The following is a 21883-nucleotide window of genomic DNA, read 5'->3' on the forward strand; positions in this document are numbered from 1 at the left end:
AGATCTATCTGCCCTGAAATTTTCAGACAAATCGGACAACCTGTTGTTTGGTTGCTGCCCCTGAATTAGTAATTTTAAGGAAATTTTGCAGTTTTTGCTTATTATCTTGAATATTATTATAGATAGAGATAAACTGTAAACAACAATAATGTTCAGCAAAGTAAGATTTACAAATAAGTCAACATGACCAAAATGGTCAGTTGACCCCTTAACCCTTTCACCGATTGCTGCCCAGACTGAAGCTACTCTGAGACGATGGCTTCCCTGGCTACTATAACTTAAGTGGGAGATCTTCATAATAAATGTCAATAAAAACTTGTTTGTAGTTATTTGTGTATGTATTTCTTTCACTAACACTATGTTCACAGTTTTGTTCATGTTTTGATAATTTTTATACGACCGCAAAATTTGAAAAAAATTTCGTCGTATATTGCTATCACGTTGGCGTCGTTGTCGTCGTCGTCGTCCGAATACTTTTAGTTTTCGCACTCTTACTTTAGTAAAAGTGAATGGAAATCTATGAAATTTTAACACAAGGTTTATGACCACAAAAGGAAGGTTGGTATTGATTTTGGGAGTTTTGGTCCCAACATTTTAGGAATTAGGGGCCAAAAAGGGCCCAAATAAGCATTTTCTTGGTTTTCGCACTATTACTTTAGTTAAAGTTAATAGAAATCTATGAAATTTTGACACAAGGTTTATGACCACAAAAGAACGGTTGGGATTGATTTTGGGAGTTTTGGTTTCAACAGTTTAGGAATTAGGGGCCAAAAAAGGGCCCAAATAAGCATTATTCTTGGTTTTCGCACAATAACTTTAGTTTAAGTAAATAGAAATCAATGAAATTTAAACACAATGTTAATGACTTCAAAAGGAAGGTTGGTATTGATTTTGGGAGTTTAGGTCCCAACAGTTTAGGAATTAGGGGCCAAAAAGGGACCCAAATAAGCATTTTTCTTGGTTTTCGCACCATAACGTTAGTATAAGTAAATAGAAATCTATGAAATTTAAACACAAGGTTTATGACCTTAAAAAGAAGGTTGGTATTGATTTTTGGAGTTTTGGTCCCAACAGAATAAGGGGCCCAAAGGGTCCAAAATTAAACTTTGTTTGATTTCATCAAAATTGAATAATTGGGGTTCTTTGATATGCCGAATCTAACTGTCATGACTGTGTATGTAGATTCTTAACTTTCGGTCCCGTTTTCAAATTGGTCTACATTAAGGTCCAAAGGGTCCAAAATTAAACTTAGTTTGATTTTGACAAAAAATGAATCAGGTTCTTTGATATGCTGAATCTAAAAATGTACTTAGATTCTTGATTATTGGCCCAGTTTTCAAGTGGGTCCAAATCGGGGTCCAAAATTAAACTTTGTTTGATTTCATCAAAAATTTAATAAATGGGGTTCTTTGATATACCAAATCTAACTGTGTATGTAGATTCTTCATTTTTATACGCCCGTCGTCTTTTAGACGGGGCGTATTATGGTATACCGTTGTCCGTCCGTCCGTCCGTCTGTCCGTCCGTCCGTCTGTCCGTCCGTCGTCCACACTTCGGACAATAACTCAAAAACGCTTTCACCAATTTCCATGAAACTTAAGTGAATTGTTTATATCTATTGATGTAAGCTCCCTTTCAATTTTTTTAAATTTCAGATTTTAAGTTTTGGATTTATGGGGCTTTATTCATAAAAAAAAGGGGGATTTTCAACACTTCGGACAATAACTCAAAAAGGCTTTCACCAATGTCCATGAAACTTTGGTGAATTGTTTATATCTATTGATGTAAGCTCCCTTTCAATTTTTATAAATTTCATATTTAAAGTTTTGGATTTATGGGGCTTTATTCATAAAAAAAGGGGGATTTTCAACACTTCGGACAATAACTCAAAAAGGCTTTCACCAATGTCCATGAAACTTTGGTGAATTGTTTATATCTATTGATGTAAGCTCCCTTTCAATTTTCATAAATTTCAGATTTTAAGTTTTGGATTTATGGGGCTTTATTCATAAAAAAGGGGGATTTTCAACACTTCGGACAATAACTCAAAAAGGCTTTCACCAATGTCCATGAAACTTTGGTGAATTGTTTATGTCTATTGATGTAAGCTCCCTTTCAATTTTTATAAATTTCAGATTTTAAGTTTTGGATTTATGGGGCTTTATTCATAAATAAAAGGGAGATTTTCAACACTTTGGACAATAACTCAAAAAGGCTTTCACCAATGTCCATGAAACTTTGGTGAATTGTTTATATCTATTGATGTAAGCTCCCTTTCCATTTTTATAAATTTTAGATTTTACGTTTTCTTAAGTAATGAATTTTTATACTTAAAAAAGGGGGATTTTATGAAACTTTGGTGAATATATTAATGTAACATCCCTTTTGATTTGTATATATATTTATAGTTGATCATATAAATTCATTTAAAGCATAAAAGACAAGTTAAAAGAGCAACGGGCGTATCATGCGCTAAAGCGCAGCCCTTTATTGGTCCTGTTTTCAAATTGGTCTACACTAAAGTCCAAAGGGTCCAAAATTAAACTTAGTCTGATTTTAACAAAAATTGAAATCTTGGGGTTCTTTGATATGCTGAATCCAAAAATGTACTTAGATTTTTTATTATGGGCCCAGTTTTCAAGTTGGTCCAAATCAGGATCTAAAATTATTATATTAAGTATTGTGCAATAGCAAGTCTTTTCAATTGCACAGTATTGCGCAATGGCAAGAAATATCTAATTGCACAATATTGTGAAATAGCAAATTTTTTTTAAATTAGAGTTATCTTTCTTTGTCCAGAATAGTAAGCAAGAAATATCTAATTGCAAAATATTGTGCAATAGCAAGATTTTTTTTTAATTGGAGTTATCTTTCTTTGTCCAGAATCACATTAAATCTTTGTTATATACAATATACAATGTATATTCACTTTTTACTACCAACTGATAAATTAGAATAATCTTTACCATTCAGTGATAACAAGCAGTTTTTTTACATCTTAATATTTTATGATGTATTTAAATGAGTAGTTCTTGTTGCAAACTCCATTAGAAATTTTAATTGAGATTAGTTTTGGAATAAGGGAAAGGCCAGGGATGTGATTAAAAAAAATGGGTTCATCGGCGAAAGGGTTAAGGAGTTATTGCCCTTTATAGTAATTTTTTACCACTTTTTCGTAATATTTTTTAGGTTTACAAAAATCTTCTCCTCTGAAACTACTGGGCCAAATTAAACCAAACTTGGCCACAATCATCATTGGGGTATCTAGTTTTAAAAATGTGTCCAGTGGCCCGGCCAACCAACCAAGATGACCGCCATGGCTAAAAATAGAACATAGGGGTAAAATGCAGTTTTTGGCTTATAACTCCAAAACCAAAGCATCTAGAGCAAATCTGACATGGGTCAAATTGTTAATCAGGTAAAGATCTATCTGCCCTGAAATTTTCAGATGAATTGGACAACCGGTTGTTGGGTTGCTGCCCCTAAATTGGTAATTTTCAGGAAATTTTACTGTTTTTGGTTATTATCTTGAATATTATTATAGATAGAGAGAAACTGTAAACAGCAATTATGTTCAGCAAAGTAAAATTTACAAATAAGTTAACATGACCGAAATGGTCAGTTGACCCCTTTAGGAGTTATTGCCCTTTATAGTCAATTTTTAACCATTTTTCGTAATATTTTGTAATCTTTTACAAAAATTTTCTCCTCTGAAACTACTGGACCAAGTTTAACCAAACTTTGCCACAATTATCATTGGAGTATGTAGTTTAAAAAGTGTGTGGGGTGACCGGGCCAACCTACCAAGATGGTGGCTATGACTGAAAATAGAACATAGGGGTAAAATGTAGATTTTGGCTTATAATTCTGAAACCAAAGCATTTAGAGCAAATCTGACTGGGTTAAATTGTTAATCAAGTCAAGATCTATCTGCCCTGAAATTTTCAGACGAATCAGACAACTGGTTGTTGGATTGCTGCCCCTGAATTCAGTTATTATCCTGTATATTATTATAGATAGAGATAAACTGTAAACAGCAATAATGTTCAGCAAAGTATGATCTACCAATAAGTCAACATGATCAAAATGGTCAGTTGACCCCTTAAGGAGTTATTGCCCTTTATAGTCATTTTTTACCAATTTGTCGTAAATTTTTGTAATCTTTTACAAAAATCTTTTCCTGAAACTACTGAACCAAATTAACAAAACTTAGCCGCAATCATTACTAGGGTATCTAGTTTAAAAATGTGTGCGGTGACCCAGCCAACCAACCAAGATGGAAGCCATAGCTAAAAAAATAGAACATCAGGGTAAAATGTATATTTTGACTTATAACTCTGACACCAAAGCATTTAGAGCAAATCTAACATGAGGTTAACTTGTTAATCAAGTAAATATCTATCTGCCCTGAAATTTTCAGGTAAATTGGACAACTGGTTGTTGGATTGCTGCCCCTGAATTGGTAATTTTTAAAGAAATTTTAACGTTTTTATGCCCCCACCTACGATAGTAGTGGGGCATTATGTTTTCCGGTCTGTGCGTCCGTCCGTCCGTCCGTTCGTTCGTTCGTCCGTCTGTCCCGCTTCAGGTTAAAGTTTTTGGTCGAGGTAGTTTTTGATGAAGTTGAAGTCCAATCGACTTCAAACTTGGTACATATGTTCCCTATGATATGATCTTTCTAATTTTAATGCCAAATTAGAGATTTTACCCCAATTTCACGGTCCACTGAACATAGAAAATGATAGTGCGAGTGGGGCATTCGTGTACTGAGGACACATTCTTGTTGGTTATTATCTTGAATATTTTTATAGATAGAGATAAACTGTAAACATCAATAAAGTTTAGCAAAGTCAGATCTACAAATAGGTCAACAAAACCAAAATTGTCAGTTGACTCCTTAGGGAGTTATTTCCCTTTATAGTCAATTTACAAAATATTTTCCTCTGTTACTTAAATGGGCCAAGTTCATTGTAGATAGAGATAATTGTAAGTAGCTAGAACGTTCAGTAAAGTAAGAACTTCAAACACATCACCATCTGACACCAAAACACAATTTTGTCATGAATCCATCTGTGTCTTTTGTTTAATATGGACAAACACCAAGGTGAGCGACACAGGCTCTTTAGAGCCTCTAGTTTCTAAACACCTTCAGGTATTGGGTTGAATTTTGGTATGTGAGTTAACCATGATGTGTTACAGATCAAGTTTAAGTTCCATGTTGCAGAAATTATGGTCTTCGGACTTCAAAATTTTAAGCTTATTTTTAGCTCACCTGGCCCGAAGGGCCACGTGAGCTTTTCTCATCACTTGGCGTCCGTCGTCGTCCTGCGTTAACTTTTACAAAAATCTTCTCCTCTGAAACTACTGGGCCAAATTTAACCAAACTTGGCCACAATCATCATTGGGGTATCTAGTTTAAAAAATGTGTCCGGTGACCCGGCCAACCAACCAAGATGGCCGCCATGGCTAAAAATAGAACATAGGGGTAAAATGCAGTTTTTGGCTTATAACTCAAAAACCAAAGCATTTAGAGCAAATCTGACATGGGGTAATATTGTTCATCAGGTCAAGATCTATCTGCCCTGAAATTTTCAGATGAATCAAACATTTCGTTGTTGGGTTGCTGCCCCTGAAATGGTAATTTTAAGGAAATTTTGTTGTTTTTGGTTATTATCTTGAATATTATTATAGATAGAGATAAACTGTAAACAGCAATAATGTTCAGCAAAGTAAGATCTACAAATAAGTCATCATGACCAAAATGTTCAGTTGACCACTTTAGGAGTTATTGCCCTTTATAGTCAATTTTTAACCATTTTTCGTAAATCTTAGTAATCTTTTAGAAAAATCTTCTCCTCTGAAACTACTTTGCCAAATTTAACCAAACTTAGCCATAATCATCATTGGGGTATCTACTTAAAAAAAGTGGGCGGAAACTCGGCCAACAAACCAAGATGGCCGCCATGGCTAAAAATAGAACATGGGGGTAAAATGCAGTTTTTGGCATATAACTCAAAAACCAAAGCATTAAGAGCAAATCTGATAGGAAGTAGAATTGTTGATCAGGTCACGATCTATCTGCCCTGGAATTTTCAGATGAATCAGATTATCGTTTGTTAGGTTGCTGCCCCTGAATTGGTAATTTTGAGGAAATTTTGCTGTTTTTTTGTTATCTTGAATATTATTATAGATAGAGATAAACTGTAAACAGCAATAATGTACAGCAAAGTAAGAACTAAAAATAAGTCACTATGACCAAAATAGTCAATTGACCCCCTAAGGAGTTATTGCCCTTCATAGTCAATTTTTAACAATTTTCTTAAAATTCTGAAGATTTTCAATAACATTTTCCACAGATTTTCAATAACATTTTCCACAGATTTTTGTTATTGATAGAGATAATTGTAAGCAGCAAGAATGTTTAGTAAAGTAAGATCTACAAACACATCACCATCACCAAAACACAATTTTGTCATGAATTCATCTGTGTCCATTGTTTAATATTCACATAGACCAAGGTGAGCGACACAGGCTCTTTATAGAGCCTCTAGTTTTATATGTGAGACTACCATCATGTTTGTGTCAACATGTGTTGTTGAAATTGCAGATTTTTATGCCCCACCTACGATAGTAGAGGGGCATTATGTTTTCTGGTCTGTGCGTCTGTTCGTTCGTTCGTTCGTTCGTCCGTCTGTCCCGCTTCAGGTTAAAGTTTTTGGTCAAGGTAGTTTTTGATGAAGTTGAAGTCCAATCAACTTGAAACTTAGTATACATGTGCCCTATGATATGATCTTTCTAATTTAAATGCCAAATTATAGTTTTGACCCCAATTTAACGGTTCACTGAACATAGAAAATGATAGTGCAAATTTCAGGTTAAAGTTTTTGGTCAAGGTAGTTTTTGATGAAGTTGAAGTCCAATCAACTTGAAACTTAGTATACATGTGCCCTATGATATGATCTTTCTAATTTAAATGCCAAATTATAGTTTTGACCCCAATTTTACGGTTCACTGAACATAGAAAATGATAGTGCAAATTTCAGGTTAAAGTTTTTGGTCAAGGTAGTTTTTGATAAAGTAGAAGTCCAATCAACTTGAAACTTAGTATACATGTTCCCTTTGATAAGATCATTCTAACTTTAATGCCAAATTAGAGATTTTATTCCAATTTCAAGGTCCACTAAACATAGAAAATGATAGTGTGAGTGGGGCATTCGTGTACTGTGGACACATTCTTGTTTTATATTTTTTGTTCTGTATTGTTTTTCGAAAATATTTAAGTTCATAGTTCACCTGTACCCAAGAAAATTGGTATCAAACATATAATAATGAATCTACAGTAAAGAATTTTCATAACTCTTTGAAATTACCACATTCATGCATTATGATTGGCTGCACCTAATAAATTGATAATTGACTATATTCTTCAAACTCAGAACTGTCCAATGTGTATGGCACTGAAGACCTAATAGCAGATTGCCAAGCAGGTCAAGAACCATGCAGTATTTGTCTTGTTATTTAAAATTTTTTTTTAAAAACAACAGTATAACTAAAGTCAAAATTGTTATCAGTGATGTATTTTTATATTCAGTGCAACTGTGACAAGTACTGGAACAAATACTATTACAAGACCTGCTGGTAGTGTAATTCAAGAAGATCTGACCATTAACCAGGATCGGTACACCCCTTTAACTGATGATGGTGTAAGTTATTTATTTCTATTACGGTATACTACCTGTCTGTACCTTGTACTTGCTGATTCTTTGAGTGTAAATCAGTTATTTCATTACAATCTATTTACTCACAGAAAGACAAATTGAGCCAAATGTTTGTTCCATTGTCCTAGTATTTATACATGTACCACACAAAAACTAAACAATAGGTAGACATGATTTTTATTCTTGGTTGACACTAATAGGTTCGATTTTTATGGAATTTGGTGAATTTGAAAGCTAGGTGTGCAAGGTATATATTGGTTAAAAAATCATTAAATCTGAATATTAAACAAAGATCTTCCACTGTGCTCTATTACTATTTTTTTTCACTTTAATTATGAAAGATCTGAAAGCATCAATTTAAGGGTCATATTAATTTGTTGGGTTTTTTTTACAACTAACTATCAAAAATATTGTCCATATGTTTTTCCTTTATATTAATCAAACTTTGCATTAGGAACACACACAAATTAGAGATGTCAACTTTTGATATTTGTATCAGGTTTGAATTGGTTTTTAGCTCACCTGGCCCAAAGGGCCAAGTGAGCTTTTCTCGTCACTTTGCGTCCGTCGTCGTCATTAACTTTTACAAAAATCTTCCCCTCTGAAACTACTGGGCCAAATTTAACCAAACTTGGCCACAATCATCATTCGGGTATCTAGTTTTTAAAATGTGTGGCGTGACCCGGCCAACCAACCAAGATGGCCACCATGGCTAAAAATAGAACATAGGGGTAAAATGTAGATTTTGGCTTATAACTCTGAAACCAAAGCATTTAGAGCAAATCTGCCGTGGGTAAAATAGTTTATCAGGTCAAGATCTACCTGTCCTGAAATTTTTAGATTAATCCGACAACTAGTTGTTGGGTTGCTGCCCCTGAATTGGTAATTTTTAAGGAAATTTTGCTGTTTTTGGTTATCATCTTGAATATTATTATAGATAGAGATAAACTGTTAACAGCAATAATGTTCAGCAAAGTAAGATCCACAAATAAGTCAACATGACCATGGATTTTTCTAGCATTCCACAGGGTCCGGTTTTCGGACCCATTCCCAACGGCAAAAACCCTACATTTTTCCTAATTTTGGGAGTAAAATTCCCAAATGATCACAAAAATTCATTTTCATCTTTATTATTCATGACAGAGATGTTTATTTTATTCAACCGCTAGCTTTATGCCAAAAATCGCCAACAAGTAATGTGTAAATCCAAGTTGAAACATATTGAATGACAAACAACATTGACAAACAATGGCTGCCATAAATAAACAGGAAGTGTGGGAAAATAATAAAACCAGATCAAATCCGGGAACGGACAAGTATATAACTCTGGGTTTGTCAATAAAATACAGTAAATAAAAAATGAAAAGAACCAAACATGTGACAGCTATCATAGCAACACTAAAATTGAAAACCAAAAGATATATAAAAAAGAAAATAGAAACAGGATATATTTTATACAGAACTCAAAATATTATAGTTCACAAATTTTCATGTCAAAAAAAAATAAAATGTAACAATCCTTTAAGAAGTTAGAACTCATTATTTTGATACTCAAATAAACTTTAATGCCATGTTGTTATATTTAAAAACAGAGAAGGTGTAGGTAGTCCTTACTTTATTTTCACCAACAAAACAAAATTTAATGAACAAAACACATTAAAACTAACATCTGGTATATTGGTTGTTTTTCCCAATTTCATTGAAAAGCGCGTTAAAAAATTCCCCAAACTGGCCAGGGTCCCTTTTCCCAAAATACTCAGATAAACCCCTGATGACCAAAAAGGTCAGTTGACCACTAAAGGAGTTATTGCCCTTTATAGTCAATTTTAATAATTTTGTAAAATTTAACAAAATATTTTCCTCTGTTAATAATGGGTCAAGTTCATTATAAATTGAGATAATTGTAAGAAGCAAGAATGTTCAGTAAAGTAAGATCTACAAACACATCACCATCATCAAAACACAATTTTGTCATGAATTCATCTGTGTCTTTTGTTTAATATGCACATAGACCAAGGTGAGCGACACAGGCACTTAAGAGCCTCTAGTTTCACATGTTGCGCTGTATCTCAGAAAATATTAATGATTATTGCTTAAAACTTACAAGACTACAGGCGTTTCATCTGCTCATGGCACAGCTGTTTATTCATACTAGGAGTTGTGGCATAAACACAAGTTGAGAATAACTTTTAAAGGGGCACTATCTACGAGATATATAAAAAATCAAAAGTATGATTTTTTTTGTTCAATCATTAACGAAAGTGAAATAAACAGGCTATTATTTGAACTTAGAATTATTTTTAATTATGGAATTTTCTATTACAAAGAAGATGGTACCTTTTCAATAGAATGTACTGTGCCGCGCACAACACTATCTATACAAAATACATTACATGGAAAGTGTTATGAACTGCTCAAAATATTATAATACCAAATAAACATGGAATTTATTAAAAATTTCTAGCACAAGAATTTATACAAATTCCATAATTAAAAATAATTCCAAGTTCAAATAATAGACTGTTAATAGTGAAATAATAATTTGCTTTAATCAGCTAAAATGGTTAAATTTTGTCAAATTAAGCTAATAAACATTGAAAATGAATTATTCACTTGCAAGTGAATAACTCGACCTTATTAAACCTGTATTCATGTGAACTCCAATTTAACCCCATAGAAAGAGATAGAATAACGCATACATTGTCCGTGTACAGTTATTTAAAGGAAAATAATGTCAACATTGAAAGTGAAACATATAAATCATTTGATTGACTGAACTAAATAGTTCCACACCTTTAACTTTAAAGCATGGAAATATTTCTCATTTCAAAATTAAACGTTGAATCTTGTAAATGTTAAAAAGGGCATGTGCAGGCATGCCTATCACAAAGTTTATTTAAGGGGACACTAGTTACCAGATATATCGAAAATTTTAAATCTGATTTTTTTTTCTTTTTTCTTTTTTCAATCATTAATTGAAGTGAAATAGTGAACTAATAATTCACTTTTAGCAGCCAGTATGGTTCAATTTTGGCAAAATAAGTTCAGAAACATTGATGATGAATTATTCTCTTGTAATTGAATACTTCAACCTGATTTAATATTCATGTAATCTTCAATTTAACCTCTTAGTAAGGGATTTATTAATAAATAATGTGTGTTCAGTTGTTAAAAGGAAAAGAATGACAAAACTAAAAATGAAACAAAGATGAATCACTTGATATGACTGATTCAATCCACAAAAAACTTTTTCTTATACAGGTAAAAATGAGGAATTACATATATTTTTTTATCTATAATATTAAATTTTGAAAAACAGACTGAGAAAAATCTGATAGCGCATGTTCCATTGTAAAATATTTACTTTGGACTTTTTATAATTTTGAAATACATTTTAGTATGTAATAAATCAAATATGAGAATTTGAGTGAAATCAGTGAACATGAATTTGACAGCTAATGTCCCTGTTATCACATTGTTTGTGTAACTTTAGAAAAAACAAAAATATTACTTTTTCTACGTAATTGAATAAAATAAAGGGACCCTTGGTAGACTAATACATTCTGTTGAAATCATATACAGAGAACCCAGTTTACCAATTTTAGGATCCCCCCATGACCCCTCCTCTCATGTACATCTGCCATTTTCATCTCAGCACTCTGACTTTAAGTGTTCCTCATGCAAATTTAATGTAACTTGTACTCAATGCTAATTAGAACTATAATAAACAGACAGAGGCATTTACTGTTTTAGAGTAAAGCCCCCTTTTAACCTTGAAAATTGCAAAATTAAGGTGGAGGTTGCATGTGATCAGACATATTCTTTTTTTATTGCCATTTACTGATAGCAGTCAAGGTGAAAATAAATATCACAAGAGTGCACACACTGAAATATGTTGCCTTCTTCATTAATCATTGATATTATGTTGATAGTCCTTTATATAAAGCTTTATTACAACTGTCACATAAACCAAGAAAACTAAACATTGACCTTTGAACCATCAAAATGAGGTCAAGGATAGATAAACCATGCCAGGCAGGCATGTACAGCTAACAATTCTTCCATACAACAAATATAGTTGACCTGTTGCTTATAGTTTAAGAAAAACAGACCAAAACACAAAAACTTAACACTGAGCAATGAACAATGAAAATGAGGTCAAGGTCAAATAAAACCTGAGCGACTGACATATAGATCATAAAATATTTCCATACACCAAATATAGTAGACCTATTGCATACAGTATAAGAAAAATAAACCAAAACACAAAAACTTAACACTGAGCAATGAACAATGAAAATGAGGTCAAGGTCAAATAAAACCTGAGCGACTGACATATAGATCATAAAATATTTCCATACACCAAATATAGTAGACCTATTGCATACAGTATAAGAAAAATAGACCAAAAACGCAAAAACTTAACTATAACCACTGAACCATGAAAATGAGGTCAAGGTCAGATGACACCTGCAAGTTGGACATGTACACCTTACAGTCCTTCCATACACCGAATATACTAGACCTATTGCTGATATTACCTGAGTTATGGACTTTAACATAAAAACTTAACAGATCCATGAAATGAGGTCCAGGCCAAGGTCAAGTGAACACGGGCATGAGGACCTTGCAAGGAAAGCACATTCCAAATATACTTATCCTATTACTTATAATAAGAGAGAATTTAACATTACAAAATACTGAACTTTTTTTTCAAGTAGTCACTGAACCATGAAAATGAAGTCAAGGACAATGGACATGTGACTGATGGAAACTTCGTAACATGAGGCATCCATATACAAAGTATGAAGCATCCAGGTCTTCCACCTTCTAAAATATAAAGCTTTTAAGAAGTTAGCTAACGCTGTCGCCACTGCCAGATCACTTTCCTTATTTCTAGCTTTCTGCGCAGGCTCAAAAAAGTTATGGCATATATAGGGAGCCTTTTGTTTAAATTATACATTTTTGTTGACTTTTAATTCTCTCTGATCAGCTTTTATTTTACAGTAGACAATATTTGAACCAAAAATAAATTAATCACAGGTATTTCAAGAATCTATTTCTGTTTCAGACACCAATCTTAACACCACTGAGTGCAAGAGTGAATCGTACAATTAAGATTTGTCCAACTGGTCAAACGCAGGTTAATTCCAACTGTGGTAAGGTTTTTTTCTACATGCATTTTAATGATGTACACCTGGGGAGCCAAAAATTTTTAGATTTTATTTTTCTTAATCTGATTTGAATTTTCTAGAGTTCAAACAGAACTATTATCAAATACAAGTTTTAATTGTTTTTTATTCATTTTAATTTTATGCAATTTTAAAACCTGTTACTTCACTTTTGATTTCAAAAATTTTCATAATTAGGGCCCCACCATTGGCAAGTTGTCCTATTATATATTGACCAGTCTGTAACAAATTGTGTCAGCTCTATATCTTGAGAACTGTTTTGATTTCAAAGTTTATACTTGAAATGTATATTAACCAACATCAGAGGATGAATCATAATGTATATATACGATTTCCAAGGGCAAAGGTGAATATCAAAAACTTTGGTTTCAGTTGACAACCCCATGTCCTATGGTAAAAATACAAATTTTTTATGACATTTTTTTTACAGCGGGGCTGTCTAGTTATTCTTGTCTTTCAGTTTTGGGACTTCCATTGTTTGATTACTAAGGGTAAACATATATGCCTCCATTACAGGGTTCATTGTTGTTCACTGTCCAAGAATATGGTTAAATGGATACTAGTAATAAAAGTGAAAAAACATTCCACACTTAATAATGCCTTGGCATGGTGATAATACAAAATCATCCAACAACATAAATTTGAAATGTTACAAACTTTTGTTTTTAGTGCCTTGTCCAAAAGGAACAAAATCAAGTTCTTCTCAGTGTATTGACTGTGAAGTGAATACATACCAAGATGAAACAGGTCAAACTACTTGTAAAGCTTGTTCTGGTTCTGTAATGAAGTATACCCTGGATACAGGATCAAATAGTTCAAGTCAATGTATTTGTAAGTACTGTACAACATGTTATACTTAATCATTAAAAAAGACAAATAGATGTTGTTCAATGGATCTTTTAAAGTCCTCAATAACTAGTAAATGGATTATCAAATTATCTGAACTGTTAAACTTGATATTTATGATATTTCAGTACTGCTTTTAGATGTTTTCCTTCTGGTTATTCTAAAATGTTCAGTCAATATTTTCAATAAAGTTTATTGCTTTATTAAAACAAATCAGAAAATGTGGTTTTATTGCCAATGTGACCAAGCAAAATAATAGCCATTTGAAATTCTGTAAATCGTTTGAAAAGAACTAATATGATGGTCCAAAATGTTTGCACTTCTGTTAAAAAAAATATCTGGGAAAAATTTTTATGATGTTATTGTAAGTCCTTGTATTTACTTGTGAAAACAGATATTTCTAACAATTTTTTTTTACAGCGATATGTGACAAGACTCCGGGGTATTGTAATAATTTTGGTACTTGTCATGCAGATCAACATTCTCAATACTGTACATGCAGAGATAACTATGAAGGGTCCAGATGTAGTTCCAAAGGTACACTTAATTTCATTAAGCTTTAACAATGATATGTCATTTCTTTTATAAAACATATATTGTATCTGTCTTTTGAAAGAATGTATATGGTTATTTTATGAGGTGCAGAAAAACAAAAAAGAACTATAAAAGAAAGAAAAGCATTGCTTCTTGTGTTTGAACTAGCGGCGGATCACTGCAGGCCTCAGAACACAATAATCCTCCCATTGGTTGCAATGCATTTTTTTTATAAGTAAAATTGAATGTAATTTTTTTTAAATTAGCACCGTTTCAAACATGAAATAAAGTTAATTGTTTATAGACCATTATTATTTGAATAAAATATGCTTGTCCCAGGACAATCCATCAGTGCTTTTTCTTTTGAGAGCCATATTAATATGCCAATGGTAGGATTTGAATCTTAAATAAATTACCAAGTCTAATTTCTACCCAGTACTTTCATTTTGGCAAAATCACTTCTTTCAATTTCAACAATAAATTTTTTCCACATGTTTTACTTATTTCAATATATATATGCAACTTATAGGACCACTTAAATAGTAAACATTTGAAAGAAAACAGTTGTCAGAATACTTAGGAAGAAATACCCTGTATAATAATTGGGAACTATATTCCTAGACCCCGAACAAAGGGAATTAATTGTATTCTGAGGCATGCCGTGAATAATTTGTTGAATTTTCATTTAACATTTCCCCAACCAACCCAAGCAATTTCTGACTTGTTACTTCTTCAAGATATTCTAATAATTTGGATACTGAAAGAAGGATAATATTTAACATATAAATAAGAACAGTCTGGAATCAAGAACAAATTGTTACAACAGTGGGTAGAGGCTTATAATGTAAGGATATAGGGTTATATGTATATTTGAAATCCTGCTGTCTTCTGTGATTTATATCTTTTTGTAATCAGGAAGTATTGGTTTAGCCATAAAATAAAGGTGATTACGAATTTGTATTTTTTTGTAGCTGAGAAGACATCGTCAAATACAGCAATAATAGGAGGGGCTGTAGGAGGCGGCGTTGGTCTTCTTGTTATCATACTGATTGTTGTCATTGTCTGCAGTAGATTTTATGGTGTAAAGTAAGTATTGTCCAGATACTGTCATTCTGGTTCTTCCAGGTGCAATTTAATTTTATACCATCTAATATGATTACATCATAAAGTTGGGCATATTTGGGATCAACTAATGGAATAAGCAATAAGTCATTTTTTAAAAGTACAGCTATTTATAAGATCCAGGTTGGGTTTAATTTATGTATGTTTTAGAATTTCTTTATTCTTCTGTGCTAATGACAGCTAATATTAAAATAAACCTTCAAATTCAAGCTTTATTTTTAATGTTGTAAAACATTTTGAAACAATGTAGCTTTTTATTCTCAAAAATTAATTATGAAACAATGAAAGTGCATGGTTTTTTAATTGCAGTAATTTTCTGATAATCAGAATTGCATACAAAATATTTTTCAACACATTATTTAATAACATTATTTGAATTTCAAAACATATTTTTATGCCCCACCTACGACAGTAGAGGGGCATTATGTTTTCTGGTCTGTGCGTCCGTCCGTTCGTCTGTCCCGCTTCAGGTTAAAGTTTTTGGTCGAGGTAGTTTTTGATGAAGTTGAAGTCCAATCGACTTCAAACTTGGTACACATGTTTCCTATGATATGATCTTTCTAATTTTAAAGCCAAATTAGAGATTTTACCCCAATTTCACGGTCCACTGAACATAGAAAATGATAGTGCGAGTGGGGCATTCGTGTACTGAGGACACATTCTTGTTTATTAATAAATTCTATAATTTTTTGGAGATTCTTTTTTATAATGAGGATTATTTTTGATGTATTATTGTATCATCTTAATTTTTGTTACAGTAAATTACTTTTAATTATAAAAAGATGATGTGATATGTTTACCAATAAGATAAATCTCCACAAGAGACCAAATGACATGGAAATTTACAACTATAGGTCACTGTACAGCCTTCTACAATGGGTAAAACCCATACTACATAGTCAGCGAAGGCACCAAAATGACAAATGTAAAACAATTCAAAAGAGATAAAGATTATCCTCATTTATGTACAAAATAATGAACCAAAAACAAAAAAAAGATATACAGCAACAAACAACCTTTGATTAATAGACTCCTGACTTTGGACAGGCACATACAGAATGTGGCAGGGTTGAAGTAGTTTGAAGGCAAACTAACCCTCAGTCTAACCTGCAAGAGTGGTGTAACAGTTCAACATATTAAGAAGAAACTATAACAAGAGTGCACACACTGAAATGTCTCGCCTTCTTTACTAATTATTGATGTTATGTTGATAGTCCTAAGTATAAAGCTTTATTACAACTGTCACATAAACTTAACATTAACCAAGATAGCTAAACAAAGACCAATGAACCATGAAAATGAGGTCAAGGTCAGATGAACCATGACAGGCAGACATGTACAGCTAACAATGCTTCCATACATTAAATATAGTTGACTTATTACTTATAGTTTAAGAAAAATAGACCAAAACACAAAAACTTAACACTGTGCAATGAACCATGAAATTAAGGTCATCGTCAAATAAAACCTGTGGGACTGACATATAGATCATAAAATATTTCCATACACCAAATATAGTTGACATTTGGCATGTAATATTAAATAAAAAGACCAAAACTCACAAACTTAACTATAACCACTGAACCATAAAAATGAGGTCAAGGTCAAATGACATCTGCCCGCTACACATGTACACCTTACAATCATTCCATACAACAAATATAGTAGACCTATTGCATAAAGTATAAGAAAAACAGAACAAAACACAAAAACTTAACTATAACCACTGAACCATGAAAATGAGGTCAAGGTCAAATGACATCTGCCCGCTAGACATGTACACCTTACAAGCATTCCATACAACAAATATAGTAGACCTATTGCATAAAGTTTAAGAAAAACAGACCAAAACACAACCAGGTGCTCCGCAGGGCGCAGCTTTATACGACCGCAGAGGTCGAACCCTGAACAGTTGAGGCAAGTATGGACAAAACATTCTAGCGTGATACAGCTCTGAATTTGGATTGTGATCAAATTTTTGACATTACATGGTTTTTTTTTTACACAAAACAAATGTCAAGATTTTACAAATTTTACAATTAAAGATATCTTCTTCAAACTTTTTAAATCTAAAATTAAATAGTTGACACAGCATAGGTTTCTGACACAGAATGAATGTGGTCTAATGAACTTAAAAGTTTGTTTTTGCCTTTTAGCAATTCACTATGCTGTTGAATATTAATCCTCTCAAAAAAATGTTTGAAGAAATTTTCTTTTTATTTATGAAATCTGAAATGAGAAAAATTTAACCCCCCCCCTTTTTTTCACATCCCCGTTTCCCTTTTTCCAAAACTGATATCAATTCAAATTTCTAATGGAGTTTGCAACAATAACTACTCTTTTAAATACATCATAAAATATTAAAATGTAAAATAAAGTGCTTGTTATCACTGAATGGTAAAGATTGGTTGGTAGTAAAAGTGAATATACATTGTTTATTGTATAAAACAATAAAAAAAACTTCATCAGCAACATTTTATATTGGCAAATTTCCAATGAAGTTATTTACATAAAGTTATTGGCAAATAAAAATAGAAAATGACATCATAGTCATGTCTGGCAAATGTCCAACATACATTATCTAAAAACATTTTAGATAAGATAAGGAAATAAGATGTAAAAAAACTGCTTGTTATCACTGAATGGTAAAGATTATTTTAATTTATCAGTTGGTAGTAAAAAGTGAATATACATTGTATATTGTATATAACAAAGATTTAAGTTGATTCTGGACAAAGAAAGATAACTCCAATTAAAAAAAAATCTTGCTATTGCACAATATTTTGCAATTAGATATTTCTTGCTTACTATTCTGGACAAAGAAAGATAACTCTAATTAAAAAAAAATTTGCTATTTCACAATATTGTGCAATTAGATATTTCTTGCCATTGCGCAATACTGTGCAATTGAAAAGACTTGCTATTGCACAATACTTAATATAATAATTTTAGATCCTGATTTGGACCAACTTGAAAACTAGGCCCATAATAAAAAATCTAAGTACATTTTTGGATTCAGCATATCAAAGAACCCCAAGATTTCAATTTTTGTTAAAATCAGACTAAGTTTAATTTTGGACCCTTTGGACTTTAGTGTAGACCAATTTGAAAACAGGACCAAAAATGAAGAATCTACATACACAGTTAGATTTGGTATATCAAAGAACCCCATTTATTCAATTTTTGATGAAATCAAACAAAGTTTAATTTTGGACCCCGATTTGGACCAACTTGAAAACTGGGCCCATAATCAAGAATCTAAGTACATTTTTAGATTCAGCATATCAAAGAACCTAACTGATTCATTTTTTGTCAAAATCAAACTAAGTTTAATTTTGGACCCTTTGGACCTTAATGTAGACCAATTTGAAAACGGGACCAAAAGTTAAGAATCTACATACACAGTCATGACAGTTAGATTCGGCATATCAAAGAACCCCAATTATTCAATTTTGATGAAATCAAACAAAGTTTAATTTTGGACCCTTTGGGCCCCTTATTCTGTTGGGACCAAAACTCCCAAAATCAATACCAACCTTCCTTTTATGGTCATAAACCTTGTGTTTAAATTTCATAGATTTCTATTTACTTATACTAAGGTTATGGTGCGAAAACCAAGAAAAATGCTTATTTGGGTCCCTTTTTGGCCCCTAATTCCTAAACTGTTGGGACCTAAACTCCCAAAATCAATACCAACCTTCCTTTTGTAGTCATTAACATTGCGTTTAAATTTCATTGATTTCTATTTACTTAAACTAAAGTTATTGTGCGAAAACCAAGAATAATGCTTATTTGGGCCCTTTTTTGGCCCCTAATTCCTAAACTGTTGAAACCAAAACTCCCAAAATCAATCCCAACCGTTTTTTTGTGTTCATAAACCTTGTGTCAAAATTTCATAGATTTCTATTAACTTAAACTAAAGTTATAGTGCGAAAACCAAGAAAATGCTTATTTGGGCCCTTTTTGGCCCCTAATTCCTAAAATGTTGGGACCAAAACTCCCAAAATCAATACCAATCTTCCTTTTGTGGTCATAAACCTTGTGTTAAAATTTCATAGATTTCCATTCACTTTTACTAAAGTTAGAGTGCGAAAACTAAAAGTATTCGGACGCCGGACGACGACGCAGACGCCAACGTGATAGCAATATACGACGAAAAAATTTTCAAATTTTGCGGTCGTATAAAAACTTAACTATAACCACTGAACCATGAAAATGAGGTCAAGGTCAGATGACACCTTACAGTCCTTCCATACACCGAATATACTAGCCCTATTGCTTATAGTATCTGAGATATGGACTTGACCACCAAAACTTAACCTTGTTCACTGATCCATGAAATGAGGTCGAGGTCAAGTGAAAAAAGTTAGCTAACGCCGCCACCGGCGGATCACTATCCTTATGTCGAGCTTTCTGCAACAAAAGTTGCAGGCTCGACAAAAATTAGATTATTAGGCCATTACTCCTCTGAATAATACAAAGTTTTAAGCTAATTTCAGCTATGGGACTCAGAAAAATTCATGATAATCACTATTTTTCAGCTGTTAATACTGTCTCAAGGACTCAACATAAAATTGTGTCTTACATGTATTAGTTTATGCATCTCATAAACTTAGCCGAGATAAATATTCTGTTATAAATAATATATACTCGATATGAATTCCATAAATATTAATAAATCAAGCAAAACAGTAAAGCATTTAAATATCTACATGCAGCAACTAAGCAGAGTATAGTAAGCAAAATAAGCAAATTATAAAGCTACATAATACATCTCTTTGCTTACCTCAAGTGCTAATTTGAAGGTCACAAGACTATGAACATCATATGTGTGTGGCTGCATCAAATATTACCCTGATGATAAATATGAATTTATAACTATTGTGTTCCATGTCTACCACATCAAAAATAAGAAAATCTTTTCCCTTAAATACTAAACTTAATAAAGGTTTAAGATGAATATTTAACTATTTTAAATTGCTTCTTATTTATACACAAGAAAACTCTTTCTTCCTATTTAAAATCATTTCACTCAATTATATATCATCTATTATTTAGGATTATTTAATATTTTAATCATTTATCAATCTTTAATGATTTTAATGTAAGAAAAGTATATACATGTAAAACTGACCTGTAAAGTAGTTATTTCAATTCCCAAAGCTTCAGCAATAAATACAGCAATATATATATCAAGCCAATTTACAAACTCCAGAATTATGAACTATAAATGCTCAGTAAGACAGTTGCAATGAGAGGGTCCACAACAATAGAAATTTCCCTCCAAAAAGAACATGTGACCAAAATCACTATCCATAAAGAAATATAGCCCTAATTAAAATTCTAAATATAGAAATCAAGGTAACAGACAAACAGGTACACTGGTCAGTTTAACTATTTTTCTATTTATCGATTTCGATTTCGATTTATTAGAAAACACTCAGACACATATAAACGTGTAACATGAGGTCAAATATATAATACAATATATGCAAACAACATGACAGAAGAACGATTAAACATATTTAAATCAATATATACAGCTCATTAGAACCAAACAGTGTGAATGATTTTAGAGAAAAAGATATACAATATATATATATGGATCGATATGACATAAATCAAAGAAATACATTAACTTTTCTGATGAACAATGATAGCTTTTTGTATAGTTCAGTATTACAATAAGAGAGTAAACCTTCAAACTTGATAATGCTCGGGTGAGCTGTGTAGTACATAGGTATGTACTTGTTTCTTAATAAAACAATATTTTCATTTTTACATATAAACATAATATGGAATTCATCTCCAATACCATTTGTACATAAGTTACATGTTCTTTCTTCCCTTGGGATATTGAACCAACGACCAGTTTCTATAGGTAAATGTAAATTAGATGTACGCAGTTTGGTTAACCACGTTCGATTAAACTCACTAAGTCTCAATAAGTAACTTTCCAAACAAAACTGTTTTTTGAATATCGAATAAAAGAGGCCACGGGAGGAGTTTTTTATATCACTATACCACTTTTGTATAAACTGATCACATAAAATTTGCTTCACAACAATTTTATCACAAAATGCATACTGGTTTTTAAAAATGTAACTCATCCCAACTTCATCAAAAATAGTTTCTACATATTTAATCCATTTGAAAATATATTTAGTTTTACTTTGTAAGGATAACATCAGTTGATATAAAATACTACTTAGTTTAGTATCATTTTGTACAAGTCTTGTCCAGAATGATACCATTCTAAGTTTAACTTTAATTTCGAGGGGAAATCTCCCAAGCTCACCTAAAACCATAAAATTTGGCGTAGTGTTCCTTACTTTGAGTACTCTTTTACAAAACTTCAAATGGATTTGCTCAATAGTTTTGAGGTTTTCGTATCCCCAGATTTCTGAACCATACAATAAAATTGGTTCTATCATCGAGTCAAAAAGCTTTAATTGGATATCAACAGGTATA

General features: G+C 32.1%; 1 protein-coding gene across 1 annotated transcript in view; it reads left to right on the forward strand.

The window, feature by feature from the left end:
- LOC139488564 (uncharacterized) overlaps positions 1-21883 on the forward strand; it is a 221513-nt gene that overhangs the window by 196325 nt on the left and 3305 nt on the right. Inside the window, exons 70-74 of the mRNA XM_071274290.1 lie at positions 7592-7703; positions 12790-12877; positions 13580-13741; positions 14177-14293; positions 15262-15376. Of these exons, the coding sequence (XP_071130391.1) occupies positions 7592-7703; positions 12790-12877; positions 13580-13741; positions 14177-14293; positions 15262-15376 (594 nt within the window). The remainder of the gene's footprint in view (positions 1-7591; positions 7704-12789; positions 12878-13579; positions 13742-14176; positions 14294-15261; positions 15377-21883) is intronic.

Source organism: Mytilus edulis, chromosome 9 (genome assembly GCF_963676685.1).
Source record: "Mytilus edulis chromosome 9, xbMytEdul2.2, whole genome shotgun sequence".
Lineage (NCBI taxonomy): Eukaryota > Metazoa > Mollusca > Bivalvia > Mytilida > Mytilidae > Mytilus > Mytilus edulis.